The 20362-nt window shown below is 42.3% G+C and overlaps 1 protein-coding gene across 7 annotated transcripts in view; it reads right to left on the bottom strand.

The window, feature by feature from the left end:
- Nucleotides 1-13153, bottom strand: part of hells (helicase, lymphoid specific) — a 59268-nt gene extending 46115 nt beyond the window's left edge. Inside the window, exons 1-5 of one of the 7 annotated variants that reach the window (XM_072239152.1) lie at nucleotides 13053-13153; nucleotides 5916-6096; nucleotides 4630-4752; nucleotides 3759-3803; nucleotides 599-638 (exon numbers count right to left, since the gene is read on the bottom strand). In XM_072239152.1, the coding sequence (XP_072095253.1) occupies nucleotides 599-638; nucleotides 3759-3803; nucleotides 4630-4752; nucleotides 5916-6086 (379 nt within the window). In that variant the 5' untranslated portion in view covers nucleotides 6087-6096; nucleotides 13053-13153. The other 6 variants (XM_072239151.1, XM_072239149.1, XM_072239153.1 and 3 more) reach the window with 6 other exon arrangements.
- Between the last annotated feature and the right edge of the window lie 7209 nt (nucleotides 13154-20362).

The following is a 20362-nucleotide window of genomic DNA, read 5'->3' as shown; positions in this document are numbered from 1 at the left end:
AGGCATTAACCAGTTACTTCTAAATATTGAATGGTCTAAGTAACTCTTCCTGGAGCAAACTTAGTGAGTGGCACTTTCGTGTGCAGTCACACAAAATACAGGGCATGAAGCCACTAAGAGCAACGTTCATCTCTAACAGAATGCCATGTTCACAAACATGGCAAATATATTACCCCAAAGCATGCAATTCCACTTAATGTTGAACGAAGAACAAAGAAATTCAAAACAATGAGTATTTATGCGGTTGAGAGATTCCAGAGACAGACATCCAGAAGTCATCAAATTCAAACAAATGTGATGAAAAATTAGACTATAATTAGATCCATTTATCCAAACACCTCTTGCTTTAGCACAAACTACCAATACCATTATGAATATAAACAGACTTTAATTAAATCTGAAAAGGGCAATAGTCTTATCCAATTTCATTAAAATCCACAGGAACACAGGTGTGTCACATCAAATGCATGGTTCCTTAAAATATAAGTAAGGTAAACATGTGATCAGCTGAACTCTTCAACCAAAAAAGATGCTATCACTCTTTCTAGGAACAAACTGTTCAACAAGATCAAATGTGTTTTTAAAAGCACATACGTACCTACTTTGCTCTCTTCTGTTGATGAGTCATTTGCCTGCACCTTTAAACATACAAAAGGAGTGGTCAAATTTTCACCTTCACCATCCTCAATCCTTTATTTGCTTTCGACTTTTCCCAGCAATGGTGCCCCAATGCAAAACAATGAAACAGTCTGCTTCCATCATGTGCACAATTGGCTGGATCCTACCACTACCCCAGTTTCTCACCCTGTCCCACAAAAAATTCTGTTCTCCAATGTCCAATAATCTTCTGAACCTAACTTTAGGATACGAGTGCTTGCAGCACAACGTCCTTGCAAAACCAAAAATGAAATGGTCCATTACATGTCTGTAGCTTAGGTGCAACTGATTGTTTCTCAGGGGGTCAATTCTGCACAATTCAAGTACATATAATTGCTTAGTTAATATAGAATTTTGGTCAATGCTCCATTTATTGACAGATTTAAACACGGATAGGATAGATAGTCAAGAATCTTCCCACAGCAAGGTATTAAAAACAAGACAGCATTGCTTGAAGTCAAGAGGTAGGAACTTAAAGGAGAACTCTAGGGATAAATGTTTTTTTACTGAAATACAGGGTTCAGAAAATCTAGCACCACTGTAGAATTTTCTCCACTTCTGCATAAATAAGACCTAAAATGTGATCAGATATTCATGTAAGCTCTAAACCTAGATAGAGAACCCAATTAAGTAAATGACACAAAAAAATTATACATGTTCATATATTTACTGAGAAAAATTATCCAACAGTACATGTATCTGTTGGAAAAAGTATGTGAACCTTTGCTTTCAGTAACTGAGTGACCCCCTTGTACAGCAATAACTTCCACCAAACATTTCCAGTAACTGTTGATCAATCCGGCACATCGGTTTGGAGGAATTCTGGGCCATTCCTCCTTACAAAACTGCTTCAACTCTAATGTCGGTGGGCTTTCTTGCATGAGTTACTTGCTTCAGGCCCTTCCACATTTCTATAGGATTAAGAACAGGACTTCGACTTGGCCATTCAAAAACTCACATTTTCTTCTTTTTAAACCATTCTGTTGTGATTTATTCATCTTTCAGAACATTGTCTTGTTGCATTATCCAACTTCTATTAAGCTTCAAGTGACAGACTGCCACCGTGACATTCTCCAGTAAAATGTCGAGACGATTTTGAATTCAATGTTCCGTCAACGTTTACAAGCTGCCCAGGCCCTGAGGCAGTTAAGCAGCCCCAAATCATGATGTTCCTTCCACTATGCCACAGTTGGGATTAGATTTTGGCGTTGGTGTGCAGTGCCCTTTTTCCCCCAAACATAGCAATGTGCATTTCTGCCAAAAAGTTCAACTTTTGTTTCATCTATCTACAGAATATTGTCCCAGAAGTGTTGTAGAACATCCAGGTGGTCTTTTTAGGAGAGCAGTGGTTACCTCTGTGGTGTCCTTCCATGTACACCATTCTTGTTCAGTATTTTTCTTATAGTGGATACATGAGCAGAGACTTTAGCCAAGTTCCAGAGATTTCTGCAGGTCTTTTGCTATTAACCTTGAGTTCTTTTTCACCTCCTTCAGCATTGCATGATGTGTTCTTGGTGTGATCCTTGCAAGATGCCTAGTCCTTGGGAGAGTAGCAACAGTACTGAGTTTCCTTCATTTGTAGACAGTTACTCTTACTGAGGACTGGTGAACACTCAGGGCTTTAGAAATGCTTTTGTAGGCTTTTCCAGCTTCATGCATCTCTACAATTCTTTTAAGGTCCTCTGAAAGTTGTTTTGATCAAGGCATGGTGCACGGAAGCAGATCTGTCTTGAGAAGAGCAGGCTCCGTCAGTAACCTGACTTTGTGCGCCTTTTTTATAGGGCAGGGCACTTCCTCAACCCACACCTCCAATGTCAGCTCATTGACTGGAACACCTGACTCCAAATAGCTTTAGTAAAAGGCATTACCCCAGAGGTTCACAGACTTTTCCTAACAAATACCCGTAATATTGGATCATTTTTCTCAATAAATAAACAAGTGTAATCTTCTTGTGTTATTTATTTAATCAGGTTCTCTTTATCTAGTTTTAGGACTTGTGTGAAGATCTGATTACATTTTATGCAGAAATAGAGAAAATTCTACAGGGTTCAGAAACTTTCTAGTACCACTGTACACAGTGGTTATCATCTTGATCAGTCCCGGTAGTGGAACAGATAAAAGAACAGGTTTTAGTGCCAGAATGGACATGGTGTGCTAAAGGCCTGTTTCAGTGTGGTACTGGGAAAACAAAGGAAAAAAAGCTTTTATCTTCATTACCTCAAACTTGCTGGTCTAAAACCCAGACGTGTAATTTAAAATTTTGAATAAAGACCTGATGGAGTTCCCCACATCACCAAAACAGACAGAATGGAATCTGAAAAACGTTCCTTAAAAATAATGAACTGAATAGAAGGTAGAAAGTTGGGCTGATCCACATTAAAAAAAATTAAGAAATTCAACTTTGAAATTCATAGATTTAATATTGGATATGTTGATACACACTTCGACTACAATGCTCAAAACACTGCAGGAACAAGATCCAAGGTGTCAGATTTGGCTCAAAGATTAAAATCTGATAAAAAAATCAGGAGTCACTATTTGCCCTCGAGGAAGGAAATCCTTGCCCAACCAAATGACATCCCTAGAACCATTGCAACATGGTTAACTCTTAACCTTTTAGATGTGAACCAATAACTGATAGCATAAGACAAAAACTACACTGCACAATGACCTTCATTATAGGAATTGCAGCAATCCAAGGCAGCACCTTCACATGAATGCTACAAATTGGATTTAAATTATGTCCTTGCCAGCCACACCCTCATCCCATGAGTGAATTTCAATATAAATGCAAAACTGGTTCCCACCTGTTCCTACTGGAGAACACTTCAAAAGTATGTATAATAAATATGTTTTTTGTAAAACCCATTTTAGACATAGAATGCTTCTCCACCCTGAGGAGGAATTTCATACCAGAGGTGTTGGAACATGGAATGCAATTGCGGTTATGAATATTTCAATGTTTTATGCAGGCTGCTGTGTATACTGTGGGTTTTTGATAGCACAGAAGTACGAAATTGCAAGTGTCCCAGCATCAACTTTTCACACCATGAATAAACCTCCAACCATGCATTACATATACATTTCTCGTGAATCATTACCAGCAGCTTCTGCTTTTTTTCAAGCTTTTCCTTCCTTTTCTGTTCCTATAAGAAACAAAGACAATGTTTTTCCATCATTTCCACACGAAAGAAAACCTCATCTTTTAAATATGCATGTGCTTAAAAACAAATAAAATGACATATAGAGTTGCCACCCAGCAATGGAGGGGATAACATCAAGTGATTCCTCTAGGGGGTACGACAAATGATCCACTTCTAAAGAGTGTACATATTTGCACACAAACAGTTTCACAGAAATTCCTCTTTAAAAGTGATTCACATGCACAAGTATTTGTCTTAGGGTAGATGCACAACTTGGCTCTGTTTTATCATGCATTTTCCAACAAGGGCCACGGGACAGTAAATTGATTCAGGAGTCCTGGCTGGCTGTTCCTCTGTCTATTCAAAGCCTATAGGATCAACTACCCCCAATTCAGCAAAGACTTGTTTCCAATGATTTAATGACAGAACAAATAACGCTTTTAAATCAACAAACTCAAAGGGCAGATAAATTATTCAAAGATTAGGAGCCTTGAACCAGCAAAATATTTCAATTATTTATCACCTGTACGGGCAGCACTAAGGGAAGAAATGTTAATTTTGATGCAGGAGAGAGCACAAATATGAACTTATCCCTTCAGTCGTGCACATACTCTTGCCATCTATTGAATTCACAGATACAAGTGACTGCATGGCTCTTGGAATCAATTCAAGCAAACCACAGGACATCAAAACATTGGAAGCATTGGAAATGTGATCCTGAGCATTCGAGCTTCAAGCCACCTATTTATCACTGCATTTTCCAGTTCTGGCTAACATTTCCCCGTGACGATGTTCCTTGAGGCACTGAGAATAAAACAAGAGTTGTTACCTCCTGTTGTTGTTGCTCCATCTTCATCAGCAAGAACTTGGAGTAAATATTACTCTTCTCCAGTAAATGTTGTAATCTCTTGTAGCGCATTTCACGCGAGTCTTTTTCCCAAAACATTTTAGCCTGAACAAAGAAACATGTCATTAGGAAGCTTGGAACATAAACAAACGCAGCAATATATCAATAATTTCTAGTTATACTCATTGTACAAAACAATAAATTGAGTCAGGAGATTCATTTATGAATACATAATTCTTTTCAGACACAAATGTAATTTCCTTTCACTGTGGATCAATCCCATTCATTATTTCACTGCACTCCTACCCTGCTCCAATTACTCTCAGTAAAGCCAGCATGGTGTATTGGCAGATGCTCATTTTAAAATTGATCTGCTAGAGTAGAAAGAACAAAATTCTCTCATAATCTTCACCATTATCCCCCCTTCGAGACAAATAGATTAATTATTTATTTCTGAATAAATGGCAACATTCTGTTATAGTTAATTGTTGCAACATACATATTAAATACTCAATATGTATGTTGCAACAATTAACCAGATTTTTCCAAAATTTAGATTTATTTCACTTTCTGGTTTGGAGGTATGCATTTTCACTTACAAAGATGAAGCAGGACACTACATGAATGTTCACACTTTAAAATTATCAGGGGGATGAACCTTTAAGCATAGAAGAGAAAATGATCTCTCAACCCACATCTCCTGATATTCTAAGTGTCCCCACTTTTGCAAAGCCAACAGTGAGTTATCCTACTTTTGTTTTAGGTTGTGGTCCTAAGCAAGAAAGGGAATCCCACTGTAATCAGTCAGTTGTAAATATGTTCAGCAATGACTTTTGAAGACAGTGCGCTGAATTTTCAAAAACTCATTTGGATTTTCAAGACAGTGAGGTGTACAGATGGCTGTGTTCAATGAACAGCCATTGTGCATTACAAAATAAAACAAACTGGATCCAGTCAAGACTTGAAGTCAATTGAAAATTCTAAAACTCAACCTTCCCATTCAATTTGATTTAGTCATAGTCATACTTTATTGATCCCAGGGGGAAATTGGTTTTCGTTACAGTTGCACCATAAATAATAAATAGTCATAGAACCATAAATAGTTAAATAGTAATATGTTAAATATGTTTTGAGCACTCGGAAACTTTTCAGTTGCTCAGAGCTGGCACTGAGTCCTGCCTGATGAATATGGTCAAAGTTGCTAAAGGTTTTCATGTGTTGTGCGGCCACTGATACTATAGATTACAATGCAACTTAAAGATTCCTACCTGTTCCATCAGTTTCTTCTCTTCCTCCTGACCTTCCTCTTCCAGCTGCCTTTCTTCTTCCAACATACTGGCTGTAATGATCTCATTCACCTCAGCCATCTCACCATTCACGTGCTCAGCCATCTCACCGTTCACGTGCTCAGCCATCTCACCGTTCACGTGCTCAGCCATCTCGCTGTTCCTAATTTCATAGCAAGTCACACAGGGCAGGACATTTATTTAGATAGTTGCAAATAAACCAAATTACTCAGCTAAACAAGAGTTTGAGGAGATTCAGTACGCCACTAAAGACTTCAAAATTACCATCGATATACTATTGAGAGCTTTCTGACTGCTTGCACCACAGCCTGGTGTGGAGGCTCTAATGAACAACATCGCAAGCTGCAGAGGGTTGTAGACGCAGTCAGATCCATCACAAGTACAACCCTACCTACCACTGAAGACATTTTCAAGAAGCAATACCTCAAGAAGGTGGGATCCATCATTAAGGACTCTCATTACCTGAGACATGCCTTCATCTTATTTCTACCATCAGGGAGGATGTAGAAGAGCCTGAAGACCCAATGTCAATAATTCAGCAACAGCTTCTTCTCCTCCATCATCAGATTTCTGATTAGTCCATGAACACACTTCATTTTTTTTGGACAACACACATAAAAGTTGCTGGTGAACGAACGCAGCAGGCCAGGCAGCATCTCTAGGAAGAGGTGCAGTCGACGTTTCAGGCCGAGACTCGCTGCTATGTCTATTCATGGCCTCCTCCACTGTCGTAATGAGGCCACACTTAGGTTGGATCAACACCTTATATTCCGTCTGGGTAGCCTCTAACCCGATGGCACAGAGCGTAAATTCTCCGACTTCCAACAATGCCCCCCCCCACCTCACCTCTCCTTCTCCATTTCCCATCCCTTTTCCCTCTCTCACCTCATCTCCTTGCCTATCCATCGCCTCCCCCTGGTGCTCTTCCCCCCTTTCCTTTCTTCCACGGCCTTCTGTCTCTTTCACCAATCAACTTCCCAGCTCTTTACTTCATTCCTCCCCCTTCAGGTTTCACCTATCACCTTGACTTTCTCTCCACACTCCCCCACCCACCTTTTAAATCTACTCCTCAGCTTTTTATCCTCCAGTCCTGCCGAAGGGGCTCGGCCTGAAATGTCAACTGTACTCTTTTTCATAGATGCTGCCTCGCCTACTGAGTTCCTCCAGCGTTTTGTGTCTGTTGCTTGGGATTTCCAGCAGCTGCAGATTTTCTCTTGTTAGTGATGTAGTCAGCTTTTTTCCCCCCCTCATTGTCTATACTTGAACATCTATCCACAGGGAAACAGTGTTCTTTTGCTGCTTATGATAAAACTACCCAATTATGAATAATAACGTAGACAAAATGATCATTTGCCAATCCAAGTTTGCAAAGAAGTGTCCAAAAAGAACAGACTATTCCTGCAAACTGAGTTAAATCAGTAAAGCTTTTCAAACTGCAGAGTGAAGCATCACTGGCCACAGATCCACACTTTAATAGTTATGGCGGCAGGGCTTATAACCAAATAAGATTTTACCGACAGTCAAATCCCTGACAATGGTGGTAAGTAAGTACCCTTTTAAATCAGATTTTTTACACCACCTCAGATAAAACTACCACATGCTCAAATACTAAACACAACTGTTCACTGCACAGCTTTTTACATATTATGAAACTGAAGCAGACACCCATAAGCATCATGTCTGCTCTCTAAACTCCAATCACTTCAGTCCGATTTGTCAGTTTCCTGTCGCTCTGCCACTCTCTCACAGATGCCCATCAAATCCTTTTTGATTATTTTTAAACTATAAACCCAGATGAGCGATTTACAGCAACCAGTGAACCCATCAGTATGGCTTAGATAACACACATCAAAGTTGCTGGTGAACGCAGCAGGCCAGGCAGCATCTCTAGGAAGAGGTACAGTCGACATTTCAGGCCGAGACCCGGCCCGAAACGTCGACTGTACCTCTTCCTAGAGATGCGGCCTGGTCTGCTGCGTTCACCAGCAACTTTGATGTGAGTTGCTTGAACTTCCAGCATCTGCAGAATTCCTCGTGTTTGAGTATGGCTTAGAGATGTGATAGGAAATCAGAGCACCTGATGGAAACCCACGCAATCACAAGCAAAACATTTAAACTCAACAGACAGTACTTGGGGTTAGGATTAAACCCAGGTCCCAGCAACTGTGAGGGAGCACAAAAAGAATGAAAAATACATATGATTAATTACAGAATTTTCAGAGAAGTGGTGCAGATTACAGACATATTTCAAAACATGACAGCATAAAGTACTCTTCTTAAACCAGACCAAAGAAGCTACGATGAGCAACACACATCAAAGTTGCTGGTGAACACAGCAGGCCAGGCAGCATCTCTAGGAAGAGGTACAGTCGACGTTTCAGGCCGAGACCCTTCGTCAGGACTAACTGAAGGAAGAGTGAGTAAGGGATTTGAAAGTTGGAGGGGGAGGGGGAGATCCAAAATGATAGGAGAAGACAGGAGGGGGAGGGATGGAGTCAAGAGCTGAGCAGGTGATTGGCAAAAGGGGATACGAGAGGATCATGGGACAGGAGGTCCGGGAAGAAAGACAAGGAGGTGGGGGAGGACCCAGAGGATGGGCAAGAGGTATATTCAGAGGGACAGAGAGAGAAAAAGGAGAGTGAGAGAAAGAATGTGTGTATAAAAATAAGTAACAGATGGGGTACGAGGGGGAGGTGGGGCCTAGTGGAAGTTAGAGAAGTCGATGTTCATGCCATCAGGTTGCAGGCTACCCAGACGGAATATAAGGTGTTGTTCCTCCAACCTGAGTGTGGCTTCATCTTTACAGTAGAGGAGGCCATGGATAGACATGTCAGAATGGGAATGGGATGTGGAATTAAAATGTGTGGCCACTGGGAGATCCTGCTTTCTCTGGCGGACAGAGCGTAGGTGTTCAGCAAAGCAGTCTCCCAGTCTGCATCGGGTCTCGCCAATATATAAAAGGCCACATCGGGAGCACCGGACGCAGTATATCACCCCCGTCGACTCACAGGTGAAGTGTTGCCTCACCTGGAAGGACTGTTTGGGGCCCTGAATGGTGGTAAGGGCGGAAGTGTAAGGGCATGTGTAGCACTTGTTCCACTTACACGGATAAGTGCCAGGAGGGAGATCAGTGGGGAGGGATGGGGGGGACGAATGGACAAGGGAGTTGTGTAGGGAGCGATCCCTGCGGAATGCAGAGAGAGGGGTGGAGGGAAAGATGTGCTTAGTGGTGGGATCCCGTTGGAGGTGGCAGAAGTTACGGAGAATAATATGTTGGACCCGGAGGCTGGTGGGGTGGTAGGTGAGGACCAGGGGAACCCTATTCCTAGTGGGGTGGCGGGAGGATGGAGTGAGAGCAGATGTACGTGAAATGGGGGAGGTGCGTTTAAGAGCAGAGTTGATAGTGGAGGAAGGGAAGCCCCTTTCTTTAAAAAATGAAGACATCTCCCTCATCCTAGAATGAAAAGCCTCATCCTGAGAGCAGATGCGGCGGAGACGGAGGAATTGCGAGAAGGGGATGGCGTTTTTGCAAGAGACAGGGTGAGAAGAGGAATAGTCCAGATAGCTGTGAGAGTCAGTAGGCTTATAGTAGACATCAGTGGATAAGCTGTCTCCAGAGACAGAGACAGAAAGATCTAGAAAGGGGAGGGAGGTGTCAGAAATGGACCAGGTAAACTTGAGGGCAGGGTGAAAGTTGGAGGCAAAGTTAATAAAGTCAACGAGTTCTGCATGCGTGCAGGAAGCAGCGCCAATGCAGTAAGCAGCGCCAATGCAGTTGTCGATGTAGCGAAGGAAAAGTGGGGGGCAGATACCAGAATAGGCATGGAACATAGATTGTTCCACAAACCCAACAAAAAGGCAGGCATAGCTAGGACCCATACAGGTGCCCATAGCTACACCTTTAGTATGGAGGAAGTGGGAGGAGCCAAAGGAGAAATTATTAAGAGTAAGGACTAATTCCGCTAGACGGAGCAGAGTGGTGGTAGAGGGGAACTGATTAGGTCTGGAATCCAAAAAGAAGCGTAGAGCTTTGAGACCTTCCTGATGGGGGATGGAAGTATATAAGGACTGGACATCCATGGTGAAAATAAAGCGGTGAGGGCCAGGGAACTTAAAATCATTGAAAAGTTTAAGAGTGTGAGAAGTGTCACGAACATAGGTCGGAAGGGATTGAACAAGGGGTGATAAAACAGTGCCGAGGTATGCAGAAATGAGTTCGGTGGGGCAGGAGCAAGCTACCTTCCTGATGGGGGGATGGAAGCTACGATGAGCTTCAATAGAAACAACGGTCATTACTTTTAAAGTACAATCAGTGGAGCAAAGGGAGAAATACTGTAAATGGTAATGCATGCACTAAACTGCAACAAAAAAAAACAATGAGTTCAGGATGAATACTACAGTGCCTATAAAACATTCCCCCTCCCCGGGGAAGTTTTCATGTTTTATTGTTTTTCAGCATTGGATCACAGTGGATTTAATTTGACTTTTTTGACATTGATCAACAGAAAAAGACTCTTTTGTATCAAAGTGAAAACAGATCTCTACAAAGTGATCTAAATTAGTTATAAATATAAAACATAAATAATTGATTGCATAAGTATTTTCCCCCTTTAATATGACACACCAAATCATTACTGGTGCAACCCATTGGTTTTTGAAGTCACATAGTTAAATGGAGACCTATGTGCAGTCATGGTGTTTCAATTGATTGTAGTAAAAATACATATGTGTCTGGAAGGTCCAACTGCTGATGAGTCAGTATCCTGAAAAAAGCTACACCATGAAGACAAAAGAACACTCTAAGCAACTCCTCAAAAAGGTTATTGAAGATGGATACAAGAAAGTTTCCAAGTCACTAAATATCCCTTGGAATAGTTAAGTCAATCATCAAGAAATGGAAAGAATATGGCACAGTTGTAAGTCTGCCTAGATCTGGCATCCTCAAAAACCGAGTGACAGTGCAAGAAGGGGACTAGTGAGAGAAGCCACCAAGAGACCCAAGACAATTCTGGAGCAGTTACAAGCTTCAGAGCTGAGATGGGGGAGACTGCGCATACAATTGTTGCCTGGGTGCTTCACCAGTCACAGCTTTATGGGACAGTGGCAAAGAGAAAGTCATTGTTGGAAAAAAAAGTCAAATGAAATCTCAGCTAGAGTTTGCCAGAAGGCATGTGGGAGACTCTGAAGTCAGCTAAAAGGTGATATTATGGTCTGATGAAACCAAAATCGAGCTCATTAGACTAAACACTGTTTGGCACAAACCAAACAGCACACATCATCAAAAATACACCATTGCTACTGTGAGGCACAGTGTGGGGATGCTTCACAGCAGCAGGCCCTGGAAGGCTTGTGAAGGTAGAGGATAAAATGAATGCAGCAAAATACAGGAAAATCCTGGAGGAAAACCTGATGCAGTCTGCAAGAGAACTGCGACTTGAGAGAAAATGTTTTCCAGCAAGACAATGACCCAAGCATAAAGCCAAAGCTACACAGAAATGGCTTAAAAACAAAGTTAATGTCTAGAAGTGGCCAAGTCACAGTCCAGACCTCAATCCAATTGATAATTTGTAGATGGACTTGAAAAGGGCTGTTCACCCACGATCACCATGCAATCTGACAGAGCTTGAGCGGTTTTGCAAAGAATGGGGAAAAATTGCAGAGTCCAGTTGTGCAAAGCTGTTAGAGACCTATCCACACAGACTAAAGGCTGTAATTGCTGCCAAAGGTGCATCGTTCTCCGCCTGAAACATCGACTGTGCTTCTTCCTATGGATGCTGTCTGGCCTGCTGCGTTCCACCAGCACTTTGTGTGTGTTGCATCTACAAAGTACTGGCTTTAAAGGGTGAGTGATCATGCAATTATTTTGTGTTTAATAATTGTAATAAATTTAGACCAAATTGTAGAAATTTGTTTTCACTTTGACATGAAGAGTCTTTTTGTTTATCAGTGTCACAAAAGCCACATTAAATCCGCTGTGATTCAATGTTGTAAAACAATAAAATATGAAAACTTCCGGGGGGAGGGCTGAATACTTTTTATACGCACTCTGCATCTGAGAACTATGCTGTTGTTTTCAACATTACCAGGGAATTTCAAAATCCATGTTAAAAAGTTTAACAATTCAGCAACAGACAAAACCTCCGACAGTACTGCACTCCTTCAACATGTACCTGGGCAAAATTCAGGCGCTCCCTAGGAATGCGTTCCGGGGAACACGAGGAGGAAAGGAGTCTGGGAATAAGGCCAAGGAACAGAGAATGTAAATACAAACGGGGCATTTTTCCAGCTTCCCAGAGTGAAGCCCAAAAGTAACCAACTCGGCCCCTCTTTCGATAACACAGTTTCAGATTTGTTAATTGGCACATACATGAAGATGCAACCTCTCATGCTCTCATCCCTCTCCTTGTTTCTCTGTCAACCGTCTTTCAGACTGGTCTATGCCTCCTCTCGGTCACTCTACACCACCGCCCGCTGCGGCCGCTCGCCGGCACCGGGAGTCCGCACCGGCCGCTCGCCGGCACCAGGAACCTCACCTCCGCTGCAACCGCTCGCCGGCACCGGGAGTCCGCGCCGCCCGCTGCAGCCGCTCGCCGGCACGGGGAGTCCGCGCCGCCCGCCCGCCCGCCCGCCCGCATGAGACACTACAGGCCGGCACCCGGCTCGACCACCCGACGCTTCTCTTGCCTGCTCCCGGTGTTGCTCCCGCTCTCACCCGGCGCCCACACCACCCGATACATCTCTCGCGCCGTGCTCGGCTTTCGCGCCATTTACCAGCCAGTCCAACTGAGGAGCTCAGGGGAGCAGTTGCTGCCAGATCTAAGATCTGAAAATTAATCCGAAATTGAACTGTACATATTAAGTACAATAAATTACTTATACATTTACAAAGAATAGTTCTTTAAGCCTCCGTCTAATTCCGGCTTCTCCTTTCCGTTGTAAATCAGTCTAACGTCCTAAGTCTCCCTACGTGGAACTTCCGAATGGAAAATGCTTCAAGTTACACAATGAGTGGGAGCGCGCCGCGTGGCCGAGCGTCCGCTGGCCGCGCGCGCGCGCGCGTTCCGGAGCCGCGCGGCACGCGCACACGGTTGAGAGTACCTTCGCCTTCCAGGTGCGGGCGCCTGCCGGTGCGCGGGCGGGGAGAGGGGTCGGGTTTCGGGGTGAGCTGGCGCTCGGGAGGCACCGCGGAACTGGGTGTGTGTGAGGGGGGGGCGCACGTGGCCTAACGGAGCACGCGAGCTGAGCGGAAGCCGCGTGCGCGCGGGGTTGGACCTGTGGAGGCGGCAGTGAGAAGGTGTGCTCTGGTCCGTGTCGGTATTGTACTTCAACCATCTGGTTTACAACGTGTTGTGGCTCAGGCAAGCACTGAGGGAAGCTGTGCTGCTCGGGTAAAGGATCAGCTTTACTCCACATATAACTTTACATCCATTAGACATTTGTTGGCGCAACATTAAACACAAAAGCAACATTCAACAGTTATAAATGGATTTAGAGATTAAAGTACAGGTGTGGAATAAAATGTGCATAACTATATAAATACTGGCAGGTATTTACAATGTAAACAGCAATATAAAATCGTTTTAAAGTGTTTACAGTGCAGTACAGTAGAGAGGACTGGAATGGTTGATCAGATTAACTGCCTGGGGGAAGAAACTTTAAAGATGATGTGAAGTTTTTGTTTTAATAGTCCTCTCTCACTGTCATGAAGGGAGCTTTTGAAAAAGGCAGTTTGCTGGGTGGGTGGGTAACACCTACAATTATTTTTTCCCTGCCTGCTTTTTTGACTGTGAGCCCAAGTACTGCTCCAGTGCCATACTGGCGGCACCGCTGTTGTCGGCTGAATCAAAGGCGGTGATGAATCAGCATGCAGGAGGGAGAATTAGAACCTGGTTGAATCGTGCCGCAAAAACAACCTCTCACTCAATGTCAGTAAACCAAAGAACTGATTATTGACTGCACGAGGAAGAAATCGGGGGTCCATAAGCCAGTGCTCATTAAGGGATTGGAGGTGGAGAGAGTCAGTAACTAAATTCATGGGCATTAACCTGTCAGAGGATCATATAAATGCCATTTCAAGGGAGACACATCAGCACCTCTCCTCTCTACTTTCTCTACAGATTCGGGATGTCATCTAAAACTTTGACAATCTTCTATAGTTGCACAGTGGAGAGTACCCTGACTGGTTGCATCACGGCCTGGTTATGGAAACTCCGGTGCCCAAGAACAGAAAAGCCCAAGTGGTGGATACAACCCAGTTCATCACAGGAAAAACCCTCCCCACCATTGAGCACGTCCACAAAGAGCATTGCCATGAGAAATCCATCATCAAAGACCTCTACCATCAAGTCTATGCTGATCTCGTTGCTATCATCAGGAAGGAGATACAGGAGCCTTAGGTCCTACACAACTGAGTTCAGAAACAGATTTACTCTTTAACCATCAGGCTGCTGAACAGTGTGGACAATTTCACTTACCACACCACTGAACACAATCTATGGATTCACTTCAAAGACTCTACAACTCATGTTCTCAGTTATATTTGCATAGTTTGTCAATTGCACATTGATTACTCATCAGTCTTTGTACTTTTTCCAAAGATTCAAAGTACACTTATTATCAAAGAATGTATAAATTATACAGCCTCTTGTACAATTGCTACAAAGCAAAAAACCCAAAAGGCCAACAGCCAGTGTGCAGAGAAAGAGAACAAAAAACAAATTATGCAAACAATAGAAGCAAGCAGCAGCATTACAAACCATATTGACTCCCTAACTCCGAATCCCTGGAGTAGGCCCAAAGCTTCGGTCTCAACTCATCATACCAGTGGGGCAAATTGACGTGAAGCTTACAGATATGGACTGCAACTGGGACAGACTCCCAGCCTCAGCAGTGCGGAGAGAGTAGTGAAAGCCAGCGAAATCGCCCCAATCTAGCCTCCAGCCCAGACACCTTGCCTTTCCAGTCTGTCTGATCCGGGCTTTTAAATTGTCCAAACAGCGGATCATGCCTCACGTTAGGACCCAGACCCCGCTGCAGCGAAATGCTCTTGGTCTAGACCCCGCCGCCCAGCCCAAAGCTGTTTTCAACCTCGCCAAATTGGCTTGGCACTTTGAGCAATCCAACCTCGCACCTGGTCAGTTGGACGGGCATCAAAACTGCTTTCTAAATCGCTCACATCAACTCCAACTGCACCGATTCTGCAACGCACCAGCATTACTCTTCCCTCAAATTCACTTCACCTTTGCTCCCCTCTTCAATGTTTGCGGCGATAGGTTACCACAATTTACTTCAGAGAAGCTGTTATTAATCATGTTCATTGATTCTGTTATATTTCTTTGCCTGCAGGAAAAAATGAATCTCAAGGTAATATGATGACAGTGTAAGACCAGAAGACATTGGAACAAAATTAGGCCATTCAGCCCATTGAGCCTGCTTCCTCATTCCATTATAGCTGATTTATTATCCCTCTCAACCCCATTCTCCTGCTTTCATCCAAAAATCTTTGACACCTTTATTTATCAAAAATCTGTCAACCTCTGCTTTAAGTATATCTAGTGTCTCGGCCTCCATAGCAATGAATTCCACAGATTCACCACTCTCTGGCTAAAGAAATTCGTCTTCTGTTCTAAAGGGACAGCATTGTATTCTGAGGCTGTGCCCTCTGGTCATAGACTTCCCCAGTATAGGAAGTGACCTCTGCATGTCCACTCTGTCCAAGTCTTTCAATATTCTATAGCTTTCAACACGATTTCCTCCCTCATTTTTCTAACCTCCAGTGAGTACAGGCCCAGAGCCATCAAACGCACCTCACATGTCAGCCTTTTTCAGGATCATTCTCATGAATCTCCTCTGGACCATCTCCGATGCCAGCACATCTTTTCTTAGATCATCATCATCGGGTGCCATGCCCAGTTTGAGCTTTGACTGCCATGGCCGATACACTCCTGTTTCGGGTCAAGTGGATCAATTCATTGTTATTCATTTCTAGTTCTTTGGCTGCTGTCTCCACCATCATTTGTCTTTGTCTTCCTCTTGCTTTCCTCCCTGCAATCTTCCCCATAATTAGCATGCGTTCTAACTCCTCTTTCCTAATCACATGTCCAATGAAGTTACATTGCCTTTTCATGATCTCATACGTTATTTCTCTTTTTGTGTTTGCTCTGTTCATGACATCCTCGTTAGATATTCGTTTCATCCATGATATACTTTGCATCCTCCTCAAAAACCACATCTCTGCTGCTTCAATTCGTTTCCTCATGTTACTAGATATTGCCCAACATTCTGAGCCATATAACATAACTGGATAAACGTAACATTTCAGTACTCTTAAGGCAGGATGTCATGCCTAGTTTAGTATTGGTCAGTATATTCTTCATTCTTGTAAAGGTGTCTTTTACCATCCCTATTCTTTTGATGTCCAAGTCGCACCGGCCATCCGATGTCACCCAGCTTCCTAAGTAGCAAAAGTTCTGTACTTGTTTTATGTCTTCCCCGTTTATTCTCAGCCTGCAGATAGGATTCTCCTTCTTTTTGGATATCACCATACATTCTGTCTTCTTGTAATTGACACATTTTTGCACTTCCTTCAACTGTTATATCAATTAAGTTTTGTAGTTCTTTCTCTGTACTTGCAATTAACACAGTGTCATCTGCATATCTGAAATTACTGATGTTTTCACTGCCAACTTTGATTCCCAAGATGTCTCTTATTTTTTGTAATATTGCTTCACTGTACACATTAAATAAATCAGGGGAGAAAACACACCCTTGTCTAAAACCTCTCTTGATTTTCGTAAACTGACTCACTTCTCCATCTATTCTTACAACCACAGTTTGTTCCCAGTACAGGTTTCTGATTAGGCGGAGGTCTTTCAAATCTAGATTAGAGCTTTCTGTAATATTTCAAATAACTTATTGTGCTTCACTTTATCAAATGCTTTTGTGTAGTCGATAAAACAAACAAATCTTTTTGCACTTGAATAGCTCATTCTGATAGTATCCTTAACATCAATATTGCATTTCTTGTACCTTTGTCTTTCACAAAACCACATTGTTCTTTGCCTATTTCAGCTTGTATCTTACTTTTAGCTCTTGTCATCAAAATTCTTAGAAGTATCTTGGTGATATGACTGATTAAATTTATGGTCCTATATAATTCACATTCTATTACTCCAGGTATCTCAGGAAGAGTGATAAATACTGACTTTTTCATCTCTTCTGGTATTATTCCAGTTACATAAATGTCATTGATTAAATCAGTAAGTTTTTCAATTCCATAATCTTCAGGGTGATAATTTGTTCTATTACTAATTCATCAGGACCTGCTGCCTTTCCTTTCTTCATCTTATTTATTGCATTACAAACTTCAGATTTTAAGATACTTGGACCTTCAATGTTTTTCTTAACTTCTGGTTTTTCGCCTCGATTGTCTTCAAACAATTCCTGAATATACTCAGTCCGTCTATTCATAATCTCATCTTTTTCCATGATAATGGTACCGTCCTTTGCTTTCAAACATCCACCTGAAGAACAGAGGAACTTTTTACCAGTAATATTCTTGATTTGTTGATGTAACCTTTTTGGATCAGTAATAGGGATTCTTTCTATTTGCTCACATTTTTAAAATTTTTTTAATTTTATACACTTTTTTAAATTTTCTTAGATAGGGATCCAAAACTGCTGACGATGCTCCAGTGTAGAATTGTACTGGTATTTTCTGGGGAAAATAGAATTTTACCAACTGCCACAAGAGGTGCATTCTCTACTGAACCTTTTTGTTGATGAAGTAGGTATGTTTTTCCTACATGAGGTCCTATGAAATAATGATGGCTTGGAACTTAAATGTTGAAATGGTACTAACTGTAAAGTTGTTGTTGATGAGTGGATGGAGAGGAGACACATTTCTCCTGAAGTCGATATGCATCTCCATGGTTTTGAGGACATTCAGCTTCAAATTATTGTGATTGCACCAGGACACTAACTCGTTTACTTTCTGGTGGAAGAATAGGATTTTCAGTGATTGTCTGTTACTGCCCTGGAAGCAATGATGAGGAGCTCTCTTTTTCTTGATCTGCTACAGAATGTACTACAGTGGTGATGGATCTAGATTTAATTCTCTCCTTGGCAGCTGGGGAATTAAAATTCAAAGTATTATATCAATATTACATTAAAAAAAAATCTAGCCTCAGTAATGGGAACCATGAACTGTCAGATTGTTAAAAGAAGCCATCTGGTTCACTTATGTTCTTCAGAGAAAGAAATCTACCATCTTTTCTCCCTCTGACTGTTCAGTTCCAGGATAGTTGGCTCTACATGATAAATGTCACCACTCTCCATATCCTGTAAACAAGTAATTTTTTTTTAAATCTGCATCTTGGAGGTAATTGACATGTGTTGTATTTTAGGGAGTTGCAGAATTTTGAGCCACAGTCAGAGGCAAGCAGATACGTTACCAAAACCTGAAGGCTCATTTTGGGGAGTTTTCAACCCATGATCTTTCAGATGCTAGAAGCCATTGGTTAGACAGACATTGCAAAAGAACCAAACAATCAGATCTTCTGAAAAAACCCATTGAGGTAAGCAGCATCTTTCGAAACAAAGGGATGATTAACACTTTGGGTTGAAACCCTGCATTAATATTGGACAGCCCTTTCTAGCTTTTTAACCCTGTCTGGTACTCAGCACTTCAAAAGCAAATGGTGCTTCCACTGTGAAAGAGCTTCGGTGAATGTGTTTTGTAAATTATTTGCAATGTTCGTGAAGGCAAGAATTTAGGCTTTCAATATTGGGAGAGGCTAGGACCAAAGGACACAGCGGCAGACATGGCTCAGGCACCCTTTCAACAGAGACTAGGAGAAATGTTATCCAGAGGATGGTGAATCTGTGGAATTCACTGCAACAAATGGCTGTGGAGGCCAAGTCTTTGGGTATATTTAAAGTGGAGGTTCTTGATTAGTAAGGGCTTCAAATGTTACAGAGAGATGGCGGGAGAATGGGGTGGAAAGGGATAATGAATGATGGCATAGTAGAGCAGACTTGATGGGCTAAATGGCCGAATTCTGCTCTTATGTCTTATGGTTTAATAACTATTGACCATCACTGGACTCGATATTGAAAGCGAAAGTTGATAAGCTCATGATTAGTAAGGGCATAAATGGTTATGGGAAGAAGGAGGGAGAATGGGGCTGAGAGTGATAATAAATCAGCCATAACCGAATGGCAGAGCAGGCTCAATGGGCTGAATGGTATAATTTACTCCTATATCTTATGTTCTAATGGTCAGTCAAGTTTTCTATATTGTTGAAGCTGCTCACATCCAAACTAATGGAAGTATTCCTAGACACTATCAATCTATCACAACAAATGAGTTTCCAAACTTGCATCTGATTTTGCTTCTGATCTCCAGACTTTGCAGTTTTTGATTTAAGTTCCACTTACTCCTGAGCTGTGTTTGCAGATGGTGGGGAGACATGGGGGGTGGTGTGGGGTTGGAAGATACCTCTCCGCAGAATAGGAAGCCTCTGACCTGTTTAATTTGTGCTCAGTTATGACTTCCTAGACTGTTGGTATTCACGAGTGACAATGTGTTTGCAGGGGTTGATATAATTATGTACCTTGATATTAGAGAGATAACTTGCTATTTACTAACTAAAGATTGAGAGTTGTTAGGTTTTGTTGCATGCAGATATGACAGTGTATTCATTGAATTGACTTTACTTCCTGCATCCTTCACATACATGAGAAGTGGAAGTCTTTACGTTAGGTCTCCATCTAAATGTGCAATGTGCAATCATAGTAATTTATAATAAATAGAACAGTCAATGTAATACAGAGTACACTCAAATCAGCGTGCATTCATCAGTCTGATGGCCTGGTGGAAGAATCCGTCTGTCCCGGAGCCTGTTGGTCCTGGCTTTTATGCTGCGGTACCGTTTCCCGGATGTGCTGGAGTAGATTATGGTTGGGGTGTCTCAGCTTCCTAATGATCGTATGGGCCCTTTTTACACACCTGTCCTTGTAACTGTCTTGAATCATGGGAAGTTCACAACTACAGATGCGCTGGGCTGTCCGCACTACTCTCTACAGAGTCCTGTCATTAAGGGAGGTACAGTTCCCATACCAGGCGGTGAAGCAGCCAGTCAGGATGCTCTCAGTTGTGCCGCTGTAGAAAGTTCTTAGGATTTTGGGGCCCATACCAAACTTCCTCAGCTGTCTGAGGTGAAAGAGGTGCTGTTGTGCCTTTTTCACCACACATTTGGTGTGTACAGACCGTGTGAGGTCCTCGGTGACGTGGATGTCGAGGAACTTGAAGCTGTTTACCCTCTCAACCCCAGGTCCATTGTTTTCCATAGGGGTTAGCCCATCTCCATTCCTCTTGTAATCCACTACCTGCTCCTTTGTTTTTGCGA

This window comes from Mobula birostris, chromosome 21 (assembly GCF_030028105.1).
Source record: "Mobula birostris isolate sMobBir1 chromosome 21, sMobBir1.hap1, whole genome shotgun sequence".
NCBI lineage: Eukaryota > Metazoa > Chordata > Chondrichthyes > Myliobatiformes > Myliobatidae > Mobula > Mobula birostris.
This window is presented reverse-complemented; position numbering and strand designations above follow the sequence as displayed.